Source organism: Haplochromis burtoni, unplaced genomic scaffold (genome assembly GCF_018398535.1).
Source record: "Haplochromis burtoni strain Fernald_Lab_line unplaced genomic scaffold, NCSU_Asbu1 Contig_12, whole genome shotgun sequence".
Classification (NCBI taxonomy): domain Eukaryota; kingdom Metazoa; phylum Chordata; class Actinopteri; order Cichliformes; family Cichlidae; genus Haplochromis; species Haplochromis burtoni.
The window spans coordinates 4,576,864-4,595,239 of NW_024582373.1; the positions used below are offsets into that span (position 1 = coordinate 4,576,864).

General features: G+C 39.6%; 1 protein-coding gene across 1 annotated transcript; it reads left to right on the forward strand.

Moving 5' to 3' along the window:
- Window positions 1–987: 987 nt before the first annotated feature.
- On the forward strand, window positions 988–15,638 carry elovl5 (ELOVL fatty acid elongase 5). Its single transcript, XM_005915537.3, has 8 exons — window positions 988–1,199; window positions 6,247–6,311; window positions 6,619–6,806; window positions 9,803–9,880; window positions 10,357–10,528; window positions 10,903–11,027; window positions 12,136–12,270; window positions 13,519–15,638. Exons 2-8 carry the CDS (start codon window positions 6,254–6,256, stop codon window positions 13,645–13,647), a joined length of 885 nt encoding a protein of 294 aa, XP_005915599.1. The 5' UTR covers window positions 988–1,199; window positions 6,247–6,253; the 3' UTR covers window positions 13,648–15,638.
- Window positions 15,639–18,376: the final 2,738 nt, after the last annotated feature.

Here is an 18,376-nt window from a genome sequence, read left to right on the forward strand (position 1 = left end):
TTTACTGCAGCTAGCTCTGTACAAATCAAGGAAACTTTCAGTGAACTGTACACCATCACTAAACACACTGATTATATATTTGCAAAATATTTCATTTCAAAAGAGAGAGAAAGACAATGAAAGAGTGTCTTTATTATGACAGGTCATAAAAACAGTTGTAAACTAGACCAGGGATGTCAAACTCATTTTACATAGTGGGCCACGTCAACTTACTTTGATTTCAAGTGAGCATGAGAGTAATTCACATTAATTCACAAAAAATGTCCCCTTTTCCCGTGGACTCACTGGAAAAAAACAAAAGAAGAAGAAAGAAATGTAAAAAAACTGGGATTTTCTGTGTTTTAACTGATATTATTTTATCTATTACTTAGGAAAAGCTGTAAAAAGCTATGAAAATACAACAAAAATCTAAATATAATGCCATCTGTCATATTTCCACAGCCTTCTAGTGGGCCAAACTCGAGTCTTTGCTGGGCTGATTCTGGCCCCCAAACCTTATGTTTAACTCCCCTGATTTAGACACTTAAAGAAAAGATTTTTTTTTCAAGTCTCCTGCGACAGGAGGATTTTTTTTCTACATCAGTGATCTTTGATACAGATTAAATGATGCCTGATCAGAAGCCTGACTCCTTGGCATAGTGCAAAGCTTAAAAAAAATCACGATGCACGAACGAGCGCCCCTTTGACCAGCAGTAAAAACCTGTGACATAACTCGTGTCTTTAAACCATAAACGTCACGTGTGACTTCAATTATTTCTACTTCATTTCTACTTCAAATATGTTTCCCACTGATGAGAAATAAAATCTGCAACGACCCAATTCTCCCCTCTAATGAATGTGACTTTGTAATAAAGTTACAGGAAGGTACAGAAAACCTGCATGTCATCTTCTTTCCCTTTTTCCTGCGTGTGCAGTTGCAACGCATCGGGTCACCTCGTGGCTGTAGCCCTCCTGCGGGGCAATGGGCCAATCTGCGTGTTCCTCCCACTATTTTCCACTGTGAGCGACAAGGCTGCACATTGTGCCCAGACCCGGCCAAGCCAAGGTTACACAGGCGGGCTTTTTTTCTCCTTTTTTCTCACTCCGCCTCCAAAGGTAGGCAGTCCGCTGCTCACAGCTGCATCCACTCTCTCCTGATCCACTCTCAGGGCTTCTTCCTCCGTCTAAATAAGGCGCCGGCCCAGCTCCGTGGCTGTACGGTAGGCGCTTTCTCTGTCTTCTTCTACGTTTTATTTCTTCTTCTTTTTTAAAAAAAAATATTATCATTATTATTATTAATGATGCTGCCTTCATGGCGTCTGCAGTGAAAGCGACCAGTTTTGACTGATGCTCCCGAAGCGGTGACCTCTGCTGTTACTGTGGGTTGTAGGTTGCGATCGACGGGATGCGAAGTTTGCTGCTCGGCATGTTAATGAATTCCTCTCTGGAAGTTTCCGCTTTGAAATTAACGGGGTTAACGTCGTCGGCAGCAGCTCACATCTTTAGGTTAACGGGGCTGCTGCTGAACAGGATAGTGCGTAAAGTGCAGCTTAGGGTTACACGTGTGACCCCCCCTCCATGCAGAATAGTTGCTATTATACAATAATACTGTGTGTGTGTTGGGGGGGGAGGCGGTTTCGTGTAGCAGTCCCGTGAACCTGTCGCGATCATCACGTCAAAACTCTTTGGAAGTAGCCACCGAGTACTGCAACGTGTTTTTGTGCGCTTAATACATGTTTGTAAGTGATGGCTGTAGATAATGTGACAAACCCAGGAGTGAAAGTGTGCATTTTTATGTGCACTCGGGAACTGAATTGGGTTTCTTCATCATCATCATCATCATCTGTAGAGCCACTTTATTCTTGGTGGTCACCCATGCAGTTAATGAGTACATTATCATTTAAAGCAGGGCACTAGAGACAATAAGCTAGCCTTATATCGACTATTTCCATGTAATTAATAAGACATGACAGGTGCTTAGAGTGAAAACATGATGCTGGTTTTTAGTTGTAGTTTAATTTTTGTTGAGAATTAGTTACATGTGTTACCAGAGGTGGGAAATGTCCATAACGTTTTGTAAGTGTCATATACACATGCAAATAAGCACAGACAGGTTTATACTGTACAACGGAAATCTTAGTTTGCCAGACAACCTTCACACAGCAGTCATAAAAAAATTGAGAAGATAAAAGTGTCCAAGAAAGTACCAGTAATGAATGTGCAGACAATGAAATGAGTTTAAAAAGCTAAGGTTGTGTTTATTCTTGTGCAGGTTAGCAAAACAGATGTGAATGGATTGGTTTGATAGTCTTATCTTTGTGTGGTGATGTTTGAGGAGAACTCTAATAAGAGGACTCTCTGATTTTTGACAAACACCTGGTAAATAAAGTGAAAATCGCCACAGTAGTGGAGAAATTATTACAAACCATTCCCAGAGTAGCCTGAAAGAAACAGAGAGCCTTTAAAGTGGCACATACTGCAGTGATGAATACTATTAGAGAGTCTTCCTCTCTTCAAGAAGAACCAGTTGCAGAAGATGGCCGTCCCTTTCTGACCCTGATTCTGCTGAAGGTTTTCTTCCTGTTAAAAAGGGAATTTTTCCTTCCTACTGTCACCAAAGCCCTTGCTCATAGGGGGTCATATGTGCATTATTGTAGGATCTTTATCTTACAATATAAAGCACCCTGAGGCAACTGTTGTTGTGATTTGGTGCTATATAAATAAAATGACACTAAATAGAAGCTTCAGCTCTGACTGTTTAGACATATTTTGCAGGGCTGCATGCAGCTTGTACCCAGCAAAGACTCACTGACTGGCTGCTAACCTGCTCCCCTGTTGAGGCTCAGCCTGCTCTGATTAAGGCCCTGCAGATTATCATGTTTTGGTGCAGCCTAATGCATCTCAGATAATCAGCGAGGATATTACCAGACTGTGGTCGATCAGAATAAGCCATATTCAGTGCCGACAGATAAATGATTACATGCTATGTGTTCCCTGAGCAGCGATTCAAATAGGTGTTTAACTTTTAATTATATATACTCTGTATTTATAGGCTTTAGTCAGTTTAAATAAGAATTTCTTTACATAGATTAAAAGACTTTCTGAATGCATGTAAACAAAGTCATTAGTGTGTCCTCTCAGTTCTGTTAGTTGCATTTCAGTATCATATGACTGTGTCTAAGAGGCGTGTGCAGGTTGAATTGAGATGCTTTGGTTAAATTTGATAGATCTGCTCACATTTCTGTCTTTAGTGGCCAAGGGTATTCTGAAAAACGGTGCGATTTACTGTCAATGTAAGAGTCAAAAAAGTGTTTTCATATGTGGTAGAAGAGCTACAGTATCTCTCAGCTTGCAGGAGAATGGGAATTGTCTTCATGCTCTCAGGGGGCAGGTGTAGCGACAGTCCAGCGGTGCAGCAGTCGGTTAGATCACAGGCTGCTGCATTGACTCAATAGCTGGGGAAACATGTCAGAGGATATAAAGAAGGCAGTCGTACTATTTCTGTTTGCAAAGGCTGAAGTGATACAGCAGGCTTTTGCAAACAATATAAAGGCCTGCAGGAATGTGTAAACACCTCTGGGGTGATAATGAATAAAGCATGTGATCATGAGACTTATCAGATTGGGAGTAAGAAAATCTTAACGCAGGGATTCATGCACTTCTGAAGTGAGAGTATTGTTAAGACTGTATGTGGAAGCAGTGCTGTTATTCTGTAGAAGCACTGGTTTTTGAAAATGTCCTGTATTGTTAAAAACATGATGCGTTTATCCAGGCCTGCGTGTCGTGATGAATGTGCTTCCTGCTGCTGTAAATCATAGTAGCAGACAGGCTTGTGAACAGAACCTGGCAGGAGTAACTTATTAGACTTATATGGAAAAAATATCCAGTGGTGCACATCCAGACGTTCATACTGGCCTGTACATGGCCTTATGCTTCATATCACTGGGCCGATCTGACTTTCTGAAGTATAGCAGTAAAACCTAACCTTTTGCTGTATGACAGTTATATAGTGGTATATCTACTGACAGAGCAATAATTTGCTTTCACGCTCTTCTTGACAGCTCCTCAGGTAGCTGTTTAAATCAGGAGGGGGACATTACAAACTGTGGGTTTGAAATGGTCACAAAGGGCTGAACTATCAGCAGACACAGGGCCACAACCACCACCACAATATGACAGCTTTGGCAGCAGAACATCCACAAGGTTTAGGAAATATATATATATATAACAGCGCTGCCTGGACACATAAAGGGCTAATGAATCTGCACATTCTGACACGTTCATCATCTTCAACAATCTGAGAGCCAGAGGATCAATACACATCGGTAGTAATGGGATAGAGTCGTGGTTATCCTCTGAGTACACCTGCCTCCTGGCCTCTGCACGTCATTTGCATCCCAGAGTGAGAACTGGATATATTTGATGTGTTGATGGAAACAAGAGGGATGTGAAGGATCACTGCTAGGTTTATGGGATGTGTTAGGTGGAGAGAATCTATGGACTGAAGTATGGAGACTTAAAAAGGCAGGCAGGCACAGATGCTTTCAGCTGCTGATAGGCATATATCAGAATTGATTTCTTGGAGTTATGTCATGGTGTTTAAACGCTGCTTAGAGTTGATCATATTTTTTAAAAGGCTGTGGTTTTGATCACTAATAAAGACATCTTTCACAAGGATTGATTACCACTGCATTCATCTGTATGTCTACTTGTAGTGATAAACCTATGGTTGGTTTCCACCACACTCTATAGACTTAACATCTTTTCATTGTGCTGGTTTTGTTTTACTCCCTGAAATTGTACTTGCTCTCATAAGTGACTGTTGTTACTAATTCCAAATGACAACCATATTGGGAGAGGTGGTTTTGGGCGTCATGTTCTTCATTAGACTTATTTAGGTACCGTGGTATTAAATTTAGGTTATAACCTAGTATTTTGTGTATGTGTGTGTGTGTGAGAGAGAGAGAGAGAGAGACGCACAGAGACATCCAGTGACGTTAGCTCAGTCTTTCAACTCACATTTGAAATGACTGATTAAGCAACACAATCGGTTAGAAATTTCAGAAACTGCTCATCTACCTGGATTTTCTCACATGACCATCTTCAGGGTTTACACAGACTGGTAAGATATCCTGAAGAGCAGCATTTATTTGGCTGAAAAAGCCTCATTGATGCCAAAAGTCAGAGGAGAATGGCCGGAGTGCTTCAAGCTGATAAGAAGACAATAGTAACTATACAAACAACCAGTGGTTACAGCCATGGTATGCAGAAGAGCATCTCTGAACGCATAACACATTGAATCTCAAAGAAGATGGGCAGCTAACAACAGGAAACTGATGCTACCACTTGCACAGGCCCACCAAGTTTGGTCAATACAAGACTGGAAACATTGGTAACATTTGGATGTTGAGGGTCTGAATTTGGTCCAGGAAACATGAAAGTGTGTTCAGGCTGCTGGTGTTGGTATATTAGTTTATTGGGGTGTTTTCTTGGCACATGTTGAGCCCTTTGATAACAACTGCGCACTGGTTAAACACCACAGCCTACCTGAGTATTGTTGCTGACTATGTCCGGGTCCCTTTATGGCAGCAGTATACCTACTGATGGTTGCTTCTGGGGGAATAATGCGGCGTGTCACGAAGCTCAAATCATCTTAAACCTGTTTCTTGAACATGACAATGAGTTTAGTGTGCTCAAAGGTCCTCCACAATCTCCAGATCACAATCCAACAGGGCTACACTTGGATCTGCAGCTGACAAATCTGCAGTAACTGCGTGGTGTCATCATGTCAATATGAACAAGGCTTTCCCAGGAGTGTTTCCAGCACCTTGAATCTATGTTGAATATGAAGGATTAATGAAGTTGTGAAGGAAAATGGGGTTCAACCTGGTATGTTGCATATAAAATTGTGGAGTGATGAGTCATCCTCTCCTGAATGCACAGAACTCAAGTTTACCCTGGGCATACATAGGCAGCATTAACATAACATATCTTTTAATCCTGCAAGAAACCAGAGCTCCCAGTGAACCTGCGAACTCCACACAGTAGTGCCCCACCAAGGTCTGAACCCAGAAGCTTCTTGCTGTGAGGAAACGGTGCTAACCACAGTCGCCGTGATGCTCATGCTGTTAAAAGTCTTAATTGTAGATACAGAGTAGTTCGATTACCTTACTGTAGCACATACTCCTTTACATTTATTATTCTTTTTTTAAGCTTTTGAATAATTATTTTGTAATAACGTCTAACAACACTCTGTTCTTTTTCTAGGTGAAAAATGGAGACCTTCAATCATAAACTGAACGTGTATATCGACTCATGGATGGGTCCAAGAGGTAAGATGATGCAAATTGCACTAATTCACTGAACGGTGCAAATCATTCACAACTCTACAAGTACCCTGTGAGAAAATGTTATATAAGGTAAACATTACTTAAAACCTTTGACCCAAGTCGTACGTTACATGCTCGACACTGCTCTGTGGATCGTCTTGTGCTTTTCCGCCTGCTAACTTTCTAGGTGTTGAGCAATATTCCTTTTGCTGGTGATTTCTTTTCAGCTCTCTTCATTCATTTGCTGCTGGCAGTCAGGCCACCTTATTGTCCATCCTCCTCTCCTCACCTCTTTATCTCCATATTTCAGATCAGCGGGTTCGGGGAATGCTGCTGCTCGACAACTACCCACCAACCTTTGCACTCACAGTCATGTACCTTCTGATCGTTTGGATGGGGCCCAAGTACATGAAACACAGGCAGCCGTACTCCTGCAGAGCCGTCATGGTGTTCTACAATCTGGGCCTGACGCTCTTGTCCTTTTATATGTTCTATGAGGTAAACGAACTGCTCAGCGCTGAGAGATGAGCTAAACTGGGCCAAAGCAAACACAGCAGAGTCGCACTGCAAATAGATTATAAAATAAAGAGGAGGAAACTAAAATGACCCAGAACTAGATATACACCAATTGGCTATTGATTGTGTTGTTACTGTGGCAACTATCAAGAGGCAGGTTATACAAGGCAGTAAGTGTGACGGTTGTTTAAGTTAATGTGTTGAAAATTCAAATCAGTTTCATTTATATAGTGCCAAATCACAACAGCAGGCATCTCACCTACTTAAAGAAAGAAAGTAAAAGTACCTCCTTGAAGAACATTTCTACCACTTTTGCAATGCAAAGCTAACCGAACCTTGTCCTATATTAATGTCATGATAAAATAATATTAGTAGATAGAAATACTGATTTTATTTCAGTTTACATTTTAATTCTTACAAAGGTACTGGGCTTGAATCAGGGAAGTAGGACATGAGCAGAGAAAAAGACAGAAAATTAAAAAATAGCTCTATTTTCTGTTGAGGGTGACTTTGCCTCTAAACAGGAAAATGAGTTGGGAAGAGGTTAAAGACTAATTTAGCAGGTGGGGGAATCCTAAAATCAGCTCACAATTATTACCGTTTAGAGCTCCAGTAGATCTTCTTAGTGTACAGGCTGTGATCAGCTGACCCACTGCTCTTTGTGGATGTACACAAATGAATTCATCAAGATGCTCGCTGAAGATGTTGAACTTCAGACACCGCAACTTATAGACACCTGCAATCGTTCCGGTGTGCCAAAAAACACTCGCCCAAATTGGCACACGGTTTTCCTCTTTCATCTCTTTTTATGCGACGTCCTCCGGTGATTCCATTTGTTACTCTTCAGGCTTAAATCAGTTTCACGTTTGAAGACACAGTGACGAAATAATAACTCCCCTCAAAAAGTTTTGAAAATGTAAGGAGTAGAAAGTACAGATTTGAAAATGTAGCAGGTAAAAGTAAAAAGCTGTCAGAAAAAGTACCGATACCTATAGTAACGAAGTATTTATACTTTGTTACCTCCCACATCTGCCTCTAACATGAGTTATCATGATAGATTAGTACAAAAATTGAGTGTAAAATTAATTATAGCTTCATTTTTAACAGATATCAGTGCGCCATCACTCTTTTGCGAGGAATTGGCTGCCTGCATCTGTGGCTGAAAGCTGCACCAAGAGACAAAGCCCCCGGGGGGGAGAGAGGGACGCAGCTGGATGCTGACAGGCTCATTGTGCCAGCTTTTAGCACAGGACACTATTGTTTGCTGGAAAACTGCTTTTTTATAAACGGGCTGACTAAGTGACTGCAATTGAGAGACGCACTAATGTAAACAAACATGGAAGAGCATTCTTATTTGGCAGGGAGGCTCAGTCAGTCTGAGCTCAGTGCACTGGGATGTGGCAATAGTGCAGAGTTCTCTTATCAGTGACGGCATCTGCTGTTTTGCGTACTGTGAACACCAGGATGTCAGAACCAGACATAGCATTTCTGAGGACGTGTAAGTCTAAAGTATCTTTAGTCTCCTCCCCATCACAGCTGGCAGACCAATCTTGTCTGTCCCGCTGCATTGCGTAAGGCCCCAGTGGACTGTTGCCTGCTTTGATTCATTAAGCACTCCAGTTTGGTAATGCCGCAGCCACGGGGTGAACTTTTGGCAGTGCAAAATCAATCAAGGCCACCTGATGTGAATCAAAGTACAGGCCACTTTTGATCTTTGTCAACTTTCCAGAGCGCAACTGTAATTGTGATCAGTTTTGTTTGACTATAATGCATCTGTAAGTCTGAAAAAAATCAATCAATCAAAGCTGTATATTAAGTTAGAGACAGGCTAATATCTGTGCCCACAAGATAAAATACAAACCTCATTCTGCTGGCGGTTTCTTGGCTCTAAGCTGTGTAAGTGAAGCCTTTTACAGCAGCAGACAAAGTGCATCTATATGGAAGTGGTGACTCAGCAATCAGCTAAGTCATCCACGTGTATTTGAATAATTATTCTTTAATGTGCCCTTTCAATGCCTCTAACAAGATTTACTAGAAATGGCAACAAATAGGCTGAATAATCCAGTTTCTGTAAGTTTCCTCCTCTTATGTAGTCCACAGAGATTACAGGCTGCTGCTGCTGCTGCTGCATGTTTATTGTTGAAGCTAATATGTTGCAGATGGTCTGAGAGTCTGGATTTTAAGGAACGTAGCAGCCGGTCAGAAAGTGTTCGGAGCTTTGCAAACATTCCAATGAAACCTTTGACACACACACACAAAAATCAGTGCAAACAAAAGGGAGTTAATGTAGACTAAAGGTGAGTACATGGTGTCCTTTGCTGAATACCATGGACCGGTTTATGCCCGACAATATTTTCACGGACCGGCCTTTAAGGTGTCGCAGAAAAATACAACAAAATAAAACTAGTACCAGTACTGAAAAATAGAAGAGTTATACATAAAACACGTGAAAAGACCCAGGAAAACCGAGTTAACGATAAAAACGATAACAAAATAATGCTGAAAACCGATAAAAACCCTGAAAACCATACATTTCACACCTGAGCTTCAACTCTCACGGCCCGGTACCAAACGACTCACGGACCGGTACCGGTCCGAGGCCCGGGGGTTGGGGACCGCTGTCCTAGAGTACTGCAATTAACCTTTCCTAGATTAAACGACTTCCCGCACGTTGTGTGATAATAAACAATGAGCTTGATGCCTTTTAAACTGCATCATCTTTGTTGTCATTAATTGTTATCAGCTAAAGATGGTTCATCACAATCTGACACAACATGTATTAACAGGAGAAAATAGTTATCTTACTTGCTATTTGTGCGTGTGTTTGCACACGTTTGTTAGTTGCTGGAAGGATTGAGTCATATTTAAAAACACAAATCCTGCACTTCTATTTGTGCACTGCACATTCTTTGTGTTTAGTTTTTTTTTTTTTGGTACAAAATAAATTTATTTTACATTTAATGTCTTTTTATCTACAGCTCATTAGCACTGCGTGGCACGGAGGCTACAACTTCTACTGCCAGAACACTCACAGTGCAGAGGAAGCGGATATTAAGGTCAGTCACTCTTTTTGTGTGGGTGTTCCTCTGTCTTTTGATTGCTTCTTTGATACACTGATGGGCTTTATAGTGAAATTGTAAGAGAGTCTATGTAATACGAGAGCGAGAGCATATTTAGGCATTTTACTTAAAATGTGTATCTACTGATCTGCTTTGATTTCTGTGGGCAGGTAGCTATAAATCCAGTCAGATAAGCTGCAGAGACAGTGCATTTAATCCAGTTCTCGACATCATGATGGCTGTCTTCAGTATCAGTGAAAACAAGCCTCTCACTGAAATGTGCTTGGCTCTGCAGTTCTGCAGCGATTAAATTAAAAGTTTTATCAGTTTGTCAGTCCTACAGTTAAACAGATTCCTCCCAGACCTTTGGGTGCCTTTGGGAACCCATTCCAATTTTGCCAACATTTTATTTTTTTTTTGTGTATATATTTTGTTTGCTATGAAGGTTTCTCTCTCTCTCCTCCCCCACCCAGATTATAAATGTCCTCTGGTGGTACTACTTCTCCAAGCTCATCGAGTTCATGGACACCTTCTTCTTCATACTACGAAAAAATAATCACCAGATCACATTCCTGCACCTTTACCACCATGCTAGCATGCTGAATATCTGGTGGTTTGTTATGAACTGGATACCTTGTGGGCATTGTGAGTGTTTTTACACAGCTTCACCCTCCAGTAACCACAGAAACAGTCTGGCATCACAGTTCAGCTAAATAATTCAAGTGCTCTAACCCATTAGCCTTGAAAGCAGCTCATTCTAGTCTCTTAAAGGATACAAAGTGACACTTATTGACCCACACGCTGCTACAATGTGTAACTAACTTTGCGCTTTTTAGTGCTCACATAAACCATATTTCTTCTGCATTACTTTACTGTTAATGGTTTCTAGTGTTTTTATTTTTTATTTTAACATAAAATCTGTAGTAAATTCTCCAAACACAACAGACTAATAACAAGTTTATTATCCCTGCTCTCTCTTTGTTAATATCATCCTGTCTCTTTCTTTTGTGCCTCTCCAGCGTACTTCGGTGCCTCACTAAACAGCTTCATTCACGTCGTGATGTATTCGTACTATGGCCTCTCAGCCATTCCAGCCATCCGGCCATACCTTTGGTGGAAGAAGTACATCACGCAGTTACAGCTGGTGGGTTCACATTCTTCCTCCAGTGCTAGAAACAATATTCAGATTCTTAAGTAAAAATAGCGGCATTTTAGTAAAAAAAAAACGTGGTTTGTTTCAAATAAAAGTGCAATTAAATGCATAATTAAAATCCAAAAGTACTGGAAACTCCATGGACTTTAGTTTCTGCAGATGACTCTGTGATTTGTAGCTAGATTAGCGTGCGTGTGGAAGATGAATGAAAGTCAGGAGATGCAAGGGAAAACATATATGTGAAAGGGAAGGAGGCAGGTGGACAGGTGAAGATGCAAGAAGGACAGGTAGTGAAGGTGGATGAGTTTAAATACGTGGGGTCAACCAGGTATTTAAACTCATAGACAGTGGCTTGCAAAAGTATTTGACCCCCTTGAACTTTCCCACATTTTGTCACATTACAGCCACAAACATGAATCAATTGTATTGGAATTCCACATGAAAGACCAATACAAAGTGGTGCACACGTGAGAAGTGGAACGAAAATCATACATGATTCCAAATTTTTTTTACAAATAAATAACTGCAAAGTGGGGTGTGCGTAATTATTCAGCCCCCTGAGTCAATACTTTGTAGAACCACCTTTTGCTGCAATTACAGCTGCCAGTCTTTTAGGGTATGTCTCTACCAGCTTTGCACATCTAGCGACTGAAATCCTTGCCCATTCTTCTTTGCAGAACAGTCTTATGTCAGCTCAGATTGCTACTATCCCTTGTAATCCTGTTTAAATAAGCAGTTATGAAAATGTATTGTTAAAAAAAGGTTTACTTTGGGTTTAAACAGTGTCTCAAAGTACTTCCTAGTTTTAAATCTGTCTGCTGTAATTCTCCTTTAAATTTATTTCTTTTAAAGAACATTTAAAGGAAATACAGACTCCGTTACAAGGTCAAATAACTTAAGGCTGATTGACACACTGAACTGTATATTTTATAAGCACTTTGTGTGTATTGTATGAAAACGTGCACGTAGTGGCATAAAAAGAGCAATATTTCCTTTGCCTGTAGTGTTGCAGAAATATAAAGTAGTATGGAACATTGGGGGGGGGGGGCTCTCTGTCACCCTCTCACTCTGTGGTGTGTTTGTTTGTTTTTCTCCACAGATCCAGTTCTTTTTAACTGTGACCCAGACAACTTTGGCAGTCATATGGCCATGCGGCTTCCCGATTGGATGGTTGTACTTCCAAATAAGTTACATGTTCACACTCATTATCCTTTTCATGAACTTCTACATTCAGGTGAGTTTTTCCTTTGCAAGAAGGTAAAACATTCAAAGGAAGTAATTGTTTTATGCACGACTTTATCAGCGTGTCACATTGTTATGGTGGAATTTTGTCCCTCTCTGTCTTACAATGTTGATTCAGTTCATTGAATGTTGCAGGCACAGCTCTCAAAGTCCAGGTCTCAGTGCAAATGAGATCTGGACTTAGTAACACCTTAACTTAGCCATTGCAACATCTTGATTCTTTTCTTTTTCGCCCAGTCTGTTACGGTGCTTGGGATCATTGTCATGTTGTTTAAGCTGATTTTGACTAAGTCCTAGATGTCACACAGATGGCCTTTAAAGTTCATGATTCAGGTCTATCTAACTTGACAGTTCATATAAGCAGTTTGTTTCATTATGCTGTGTTTTAATGCTGAACATTTCCACTTTGGTTACATCTGTCCGAAGGAAATTTTTCCAGATGCCTTGTGGTTTGCTCAGATGCAACATTGCATTCTTTTAGAGAGAAGAGGCTTTCTGTTGGAAACCTTTGCAAACGAGCCATACTTGTTCAGTCTTTCTCATTTTAATGTTGTGAACATTTAGCATGAACTCTTTCTGATGATCATTTAAATTGATTGCATTTTATCAGGAATACCTGGCTGCTACTTGGACCCTTTTTAAATCATAAGGAAGCAGTGAACGTGTGCTTAGTGTTCCCTATGAAAACTTTCTTTATCACGGATGTGCTTCTTGTTCCTTTGTGCTACAGCCCTCTGCCTTTACACAAAACCCATTAAAATTTAGAGAGCCATTCACTGGAGTGGATGACATCCGCAGTCCTACAATAACTTGCTCCTTAAAATACCTGAACTTGTGAAAGCACCAACACAAACCTTTATCTACGTACCCTTTGCACCTTTGAGTCATTAGAGCAGTGGCCAGCAGTTATTATTTCTCAAGCAAACTTACATTTGTTTTTATATAAAATGAAATATGCCCAATTCACAGACGGGTTCTGTTCTCAAGCTAACATTCACACTCTGATGGATTCCTCAGAGTTCAGTATCCAGCCCAAGGTTACTGTGTTATGCGACTAGAGGAGCCAGGAATCGAGAAATACCATGGAAACATTACTACCGCCTCAAGGAGTGGAGCCCTGGTCTCCTATATGTCGTTCGGGGCTATACTATAATAACCAGGAAGGCTGAGAGGAAGAGTGAATTTTCATCTATAAAATTATATGTAGTGATTTATTTTTCCCTCTTTTGTCTCACTCAAGACTTACAAGAAGAAGAGCGGTTCTCAGAGGAAGCATCCACAGAACAGCTCCCTGCTATCAACAAATGGACACGCTAACGGGACGCCATCAACGGACTTCACCGCACCCAAGAAACTGAGGGTGGATTGACATTTGAGAAACCTATTTCTCAATGTAGCGTGTTAGCTAATGCTGCTAGATGTGTCTTCTTACCTAGAATAGCCTAGCACTTACTTCAGATGAAATAAGCCATAGCCACATACAGTATAGCCAGAGACTTTCCATGTTTTTGCACATATTGCTACTTACTGTACTGAATTATTGACTTAATGAAGAAAATTAATATTTTGTAGTAAGGTTGACACTGTACAATATTGCCTTCCCCACCTTCTAGAGGTAATGATAATCCAAAGCAAACATGTTGTTCTTGCTACCAGCAAACAAGCACACATTCAGTAACGCTTTACACCCGCAAGATCTAAAAATGAAAGCTGCACCGAGTGTGTTGGCAGCTGAAGGTTCTTCTCACACTCAGTGACGTCAACTTGAGGGACTGAAAACATGCACACGTACACGATGCTTACTGTGGTCCTTAATGTGTAACCAGAATACGCATCTCGCGTCTTGCTTTATCTCATTCCTGCCTCAGCAGTTGCATCATCTTAAATGTTGCTCTCTCTAATACTGTAATGCATACTTACTGAGAGGCTGTAACACCTGAAATTGCACATTTACAGAAAAATATTCAGTGCAGGGTCTCAAATTTGGAATATTTAGCAATCTAACAAAGCATAACCAAAGTATAGTGTTCTGCGCATTGTAGGATTTCTATTTAAAAAGCATTTAAGACAGCGTGACAGGGCAGCTGTGGTGTTTCATGAGAGTAGTTTAAATTCAGTTCTGCTTAATAAATTCAGAAAATTTAGTCTTCCCTTGTCCACTGAGCTTTTAAGACCTTAAATATAATTTGATTAAATGAACCTATTCCATTAGCACTGCAGCATAAATGTTTATTTTTAAACTATTTAGATGGTAAAGATAATCATAGTGTTTTTGGCTAAGTAAGTAAATATGTTGTATTCAGACAAATTTTATAGTGGACTATGAAAGATCTGTTATCTTTAGATCAAGTTGTTGAAAGGCAATCTTACCCCCCGTAGGTAAACCAGTTAGAACATCTATGATCTGCCTGAACACGTGACTAAACATTCAAAAACTGGAAAGATTATGACAACTGGACGAATCCCATTGCTGAGGAGCTTTACATTAAAAGCTCAGTTAGGACAGTTTATTATTAATATCATTACAATTCTTTTTAATTATATCTTTATTGAAATAGGGTCTTCTGTGCCTTCTGGACCAGTTGATTTGGTTTCTAATGTAGCATTTTCCCATTTTTCTTAATGTTTGTTCACGTCAGACAAATATGTGTCCAACTTCATGTCTGAATCTTGTGCCTGAATCTACATTTCCTTTGTGGGATTTGAGAATTTCAACAAATTATTATTTCTAACAACTTCTAATCATAATTTGATGTCGATAAAACAGAATAGCAAAAAAACAACAGCAAAAAAAAAAAGACCGACCTTTTTCTATTCAAAAGTAACTACATCCACTTAAACCCTCGAAAGCTCACTTTGGATCATAATATACGTGAAAATAGTCAAAGTAGCTTTTCTCCTGGTTCCCAGCCTTCATGCTAAACTACTGGCTGTAGCTACATGTTTGGCACACATATATCAGCAAATGAGTATTTTCTCTATTCCTCTCATATCCACCCCACTCCCCCACCCACCCACCCAAAAATAAATAAATAAATAAATAAATAACGAGGGAAAAAGATTTTAGTGATTAAACTATTTATTAATTTTATTTAATTTCCAAGCAGAGGCGGTAGTAAATGCTGATATGGAAGAAGAAATGTATAAGGGTGGCTAAAGGATGAATCTTAAATTAATTGCTGACACTGTACCCATGAAATCATACAGGCATGTAATGACATGTAATAAGATGCACTGAGATCAAAGATTTTCTAGATTGTTAAATCGATAGATATATTTTCTGAAATCAGGTCATGGATCCAAATTAATGTGTTAGAATTTGTTTATTCACTGTAACACATTAAAAAAAAAGACTATGAACATGTTTGTTGTGTTTGTCTTGAAAATTAATCACACTGACAATAACGAAAGAGAACAGACTCTTAATTATTTTTGAGTTTGCAAAACATTTACTAGCCGTTGCTAATAGCAAAACTAGTTTATCAGTTGTATTATGTATAGTTAGTAACTGTTGGTATGCGAACATGCTGCCATGTGAGCATGTTAGCACGACTGGCTGCATGAATAAAAAGATTTACAATTTCTATGTATTTAAAAAAAGAAGTTATTTACAAATATTTTTGTGACTGTTTCTGTTTCTGGCTTCTTCCTGTTAAAAGGGAGTTTTTCCTTGTCGCCATCACCGAGTGCTTGCTCATCCAGCGTCATCCGATTCCTGGGGTTTTCTTTCTAAAGTTTTAGGGTTTTTATCTTGCAGCGTAAAGCACTTTGAGGTGACTTATTGTGATGTGGTGCTGTATAAATAACATTTAGTTGAATCATTTTCCAGATAAACTGCATTATTATAGGTGAAGTTATTATTGATCAAGCAGTGCAAAAGTAATTTAAGTAAACCGCTGCAACATTAAATGATTTACACATCAATGAACCAATCATTTTAATTGTCATTTTATATAACGACATTAAAAAATATGCATGTTTTCAGTGTTTTTCACTGCTGCTACACAGCCGTGCATTTGGAATACATGCAGTTTGCTATCAGTTTTGAAGATAAGTGAGGCCTGTTGCATTGGGGAAAAAAGAATGGCAGCATACGTTAGTCAGAAATTTGAATCGTTGAACAATACGGGTGCCTTCATAAATTTCTATACCATATTAACGCACCTAGTTTTTGGGGACACAAGCTGCATGTTCCCTCTTCTCTTTAAGCTATGACGTGGCACTCACATTTTCTTAAATTAATTTACTGGCCAAATCCCAATATGCTTTACTTCTTCTCCGCAGCCCTCAGGCCCAAAGGAGGCAGAAGCATTTCTGTGTCTTTTGTAAACCTTTCTCTTTTTTAGCATGTCAGTGTTCACTGACTGTCTTTCAGAAGTGATCCTGAATCCGAGCAATGATCGATTTCCACTACAGAATCACGCCTGTGTTTAATGCAGGGCTCCAAAATAACCTTCCAATATTAGCTTTCAGCCTTGTCCCATGTGTGCAGATGTGAGTCTGGACTGTCTGAATCTTTAATGATATTTTCCTTTAGTTTATGAAATCCTGAAATTCTTTCCAGCTTTAATTTGAGACATGAAACAACCTCTCTGGGATTTTTTTTTCCCCACACCCAAGCATTTTACTGAATAATCGTATTAGTTTTGAGAAGCTTCACCAGCTGTGGGTTTTTCCCCATTACGTAACATCGGCAGAATTCTTGTTCTCCCTGTACCCAACTTTTTGAAAACTTCTTGTTTGCATTAAAGCTTCCAAATAAGTTATAGCTCTTGTAGTTATAGTTTTGAATGATCTGCATATCAGGGCATTGTGCTTTTATTTGGTTTTTAAATATGATCCAGACCCAGCAATATATTATTGTCCTATGTGGGGGACATGAGTCTGAGAGCTCTATACCAAACAACATTAATGCATCTATTTGAGTCCTGGTGTACAGTCAAGAGGACATCCTCGACTTTCTAGTGATGCCACATTTGTAGGGATTTGATAGACAACATAGACTTTATTTTCAAAGTCATAAGCATTGCAGTTTCCACATTTTATAGCAAGAAAGGATGTTAAATTATTCATATTTAATAATGTTTTGATTGATAATCTTTTTTTCTTCTCAGTGTGAGATTCCTAAATTCAGTTTAGTTCAGAATAGTAATTTTAACCTTTTCAAAATAAAACTTGTATTCGGTGTTCTATTGTGCATTATGGATAAAAACCAATGTGTAAGCTAGGCCTCTAAAGTTTTTTGGTATTACTGTGTGTAGAAGGAGAATTTGGACTTTTTGTGGACTTCTTTCAAACACAATGCTTAATTATCTTTAAAAAAATCTAGATATCAAAATGATTTTTTCTGATTCTCAGGAGATTATCAATTTCTATGTTACTCTGTCTGTGCTCGCTCACTGTGGATTTAATCAGGATGTTGTGACCAAATGTCTGACCTCAGAAAGCAGACGTGAGGCCAGAGTGAGGGGGTCACACCCTGCACAGCTTTCTCACTTACACATGAAACTATTCCAACTAGCTCTTTGGGAGCTTTGTCTTACAAAGTTTTTATTTAATGGTGTGGGGACAGAAAAAAAGTCTCTTCCCCTCTGTTACCGAGGTCAGTCAGCGTCGTTTCGACTCAGTCTACACAGCATATATTGTGAGAATAATAACCCACCCTCAACCCAAAGTTTTTTCCATTTGCTCTGCTCTCCTCCTCACGAGCACTGCATACAGACTTGATGCACTGGAGAGCCGTGAGTCACACTGAGGTCGCGTTTGGAGGACAGAGCCACTGTTTGTGAGCTTTGGTGGCGTATCTGCTGGCCAGCCACTATTCAAACAATGACTTACTCACTGATTTTTAGAGGCCACAGCCTGAGGACATCCAGAGGTCAGAGTACATTATTGACGTTTATAAAATCAGCAATACAGTATGCAATGTTTAGATTCGCCCCCCCCCCCCACAGTATCTCTAACATAAGCACAGGTAAAAACAAGGTTTGGTTATCAGATCTCCTGCTGCTCCATCAATAACAGAGTTATTATAGGTAACTGAAAGTAAACAAAAAAAACCCTGTAAAACTAGATGTAAAAAAAAAAAAAAAAAAAAA

What these genes read in the sequence shown, in the direction of transcription:
- elovl5 (XM_005915537.3), top strand. Translation starts at nt 6,254, where the DNA reads ATGGAGACCTTCAATCATAAACTGAACGTGTATATCGACTCATGGATG. An exon ending in ACATCACGCAGTTACAGCTG is followed by an intron (nt 11,028 to 12,135) that starts GTGGGTTCACAT and finishes TTTTCTCCACAG; the next exon opens with ATCCAGTTCTTTTTAACTGT. An exon ending in TCATGAACTTCTACATTCAG is followed by an intron (nt 12,271 to 13,518) that starts GTGAGTTTTTCC and finishes GTCTCACTCAAG; the next exon opens with ACTTACAAGAAGAAGAGCGG.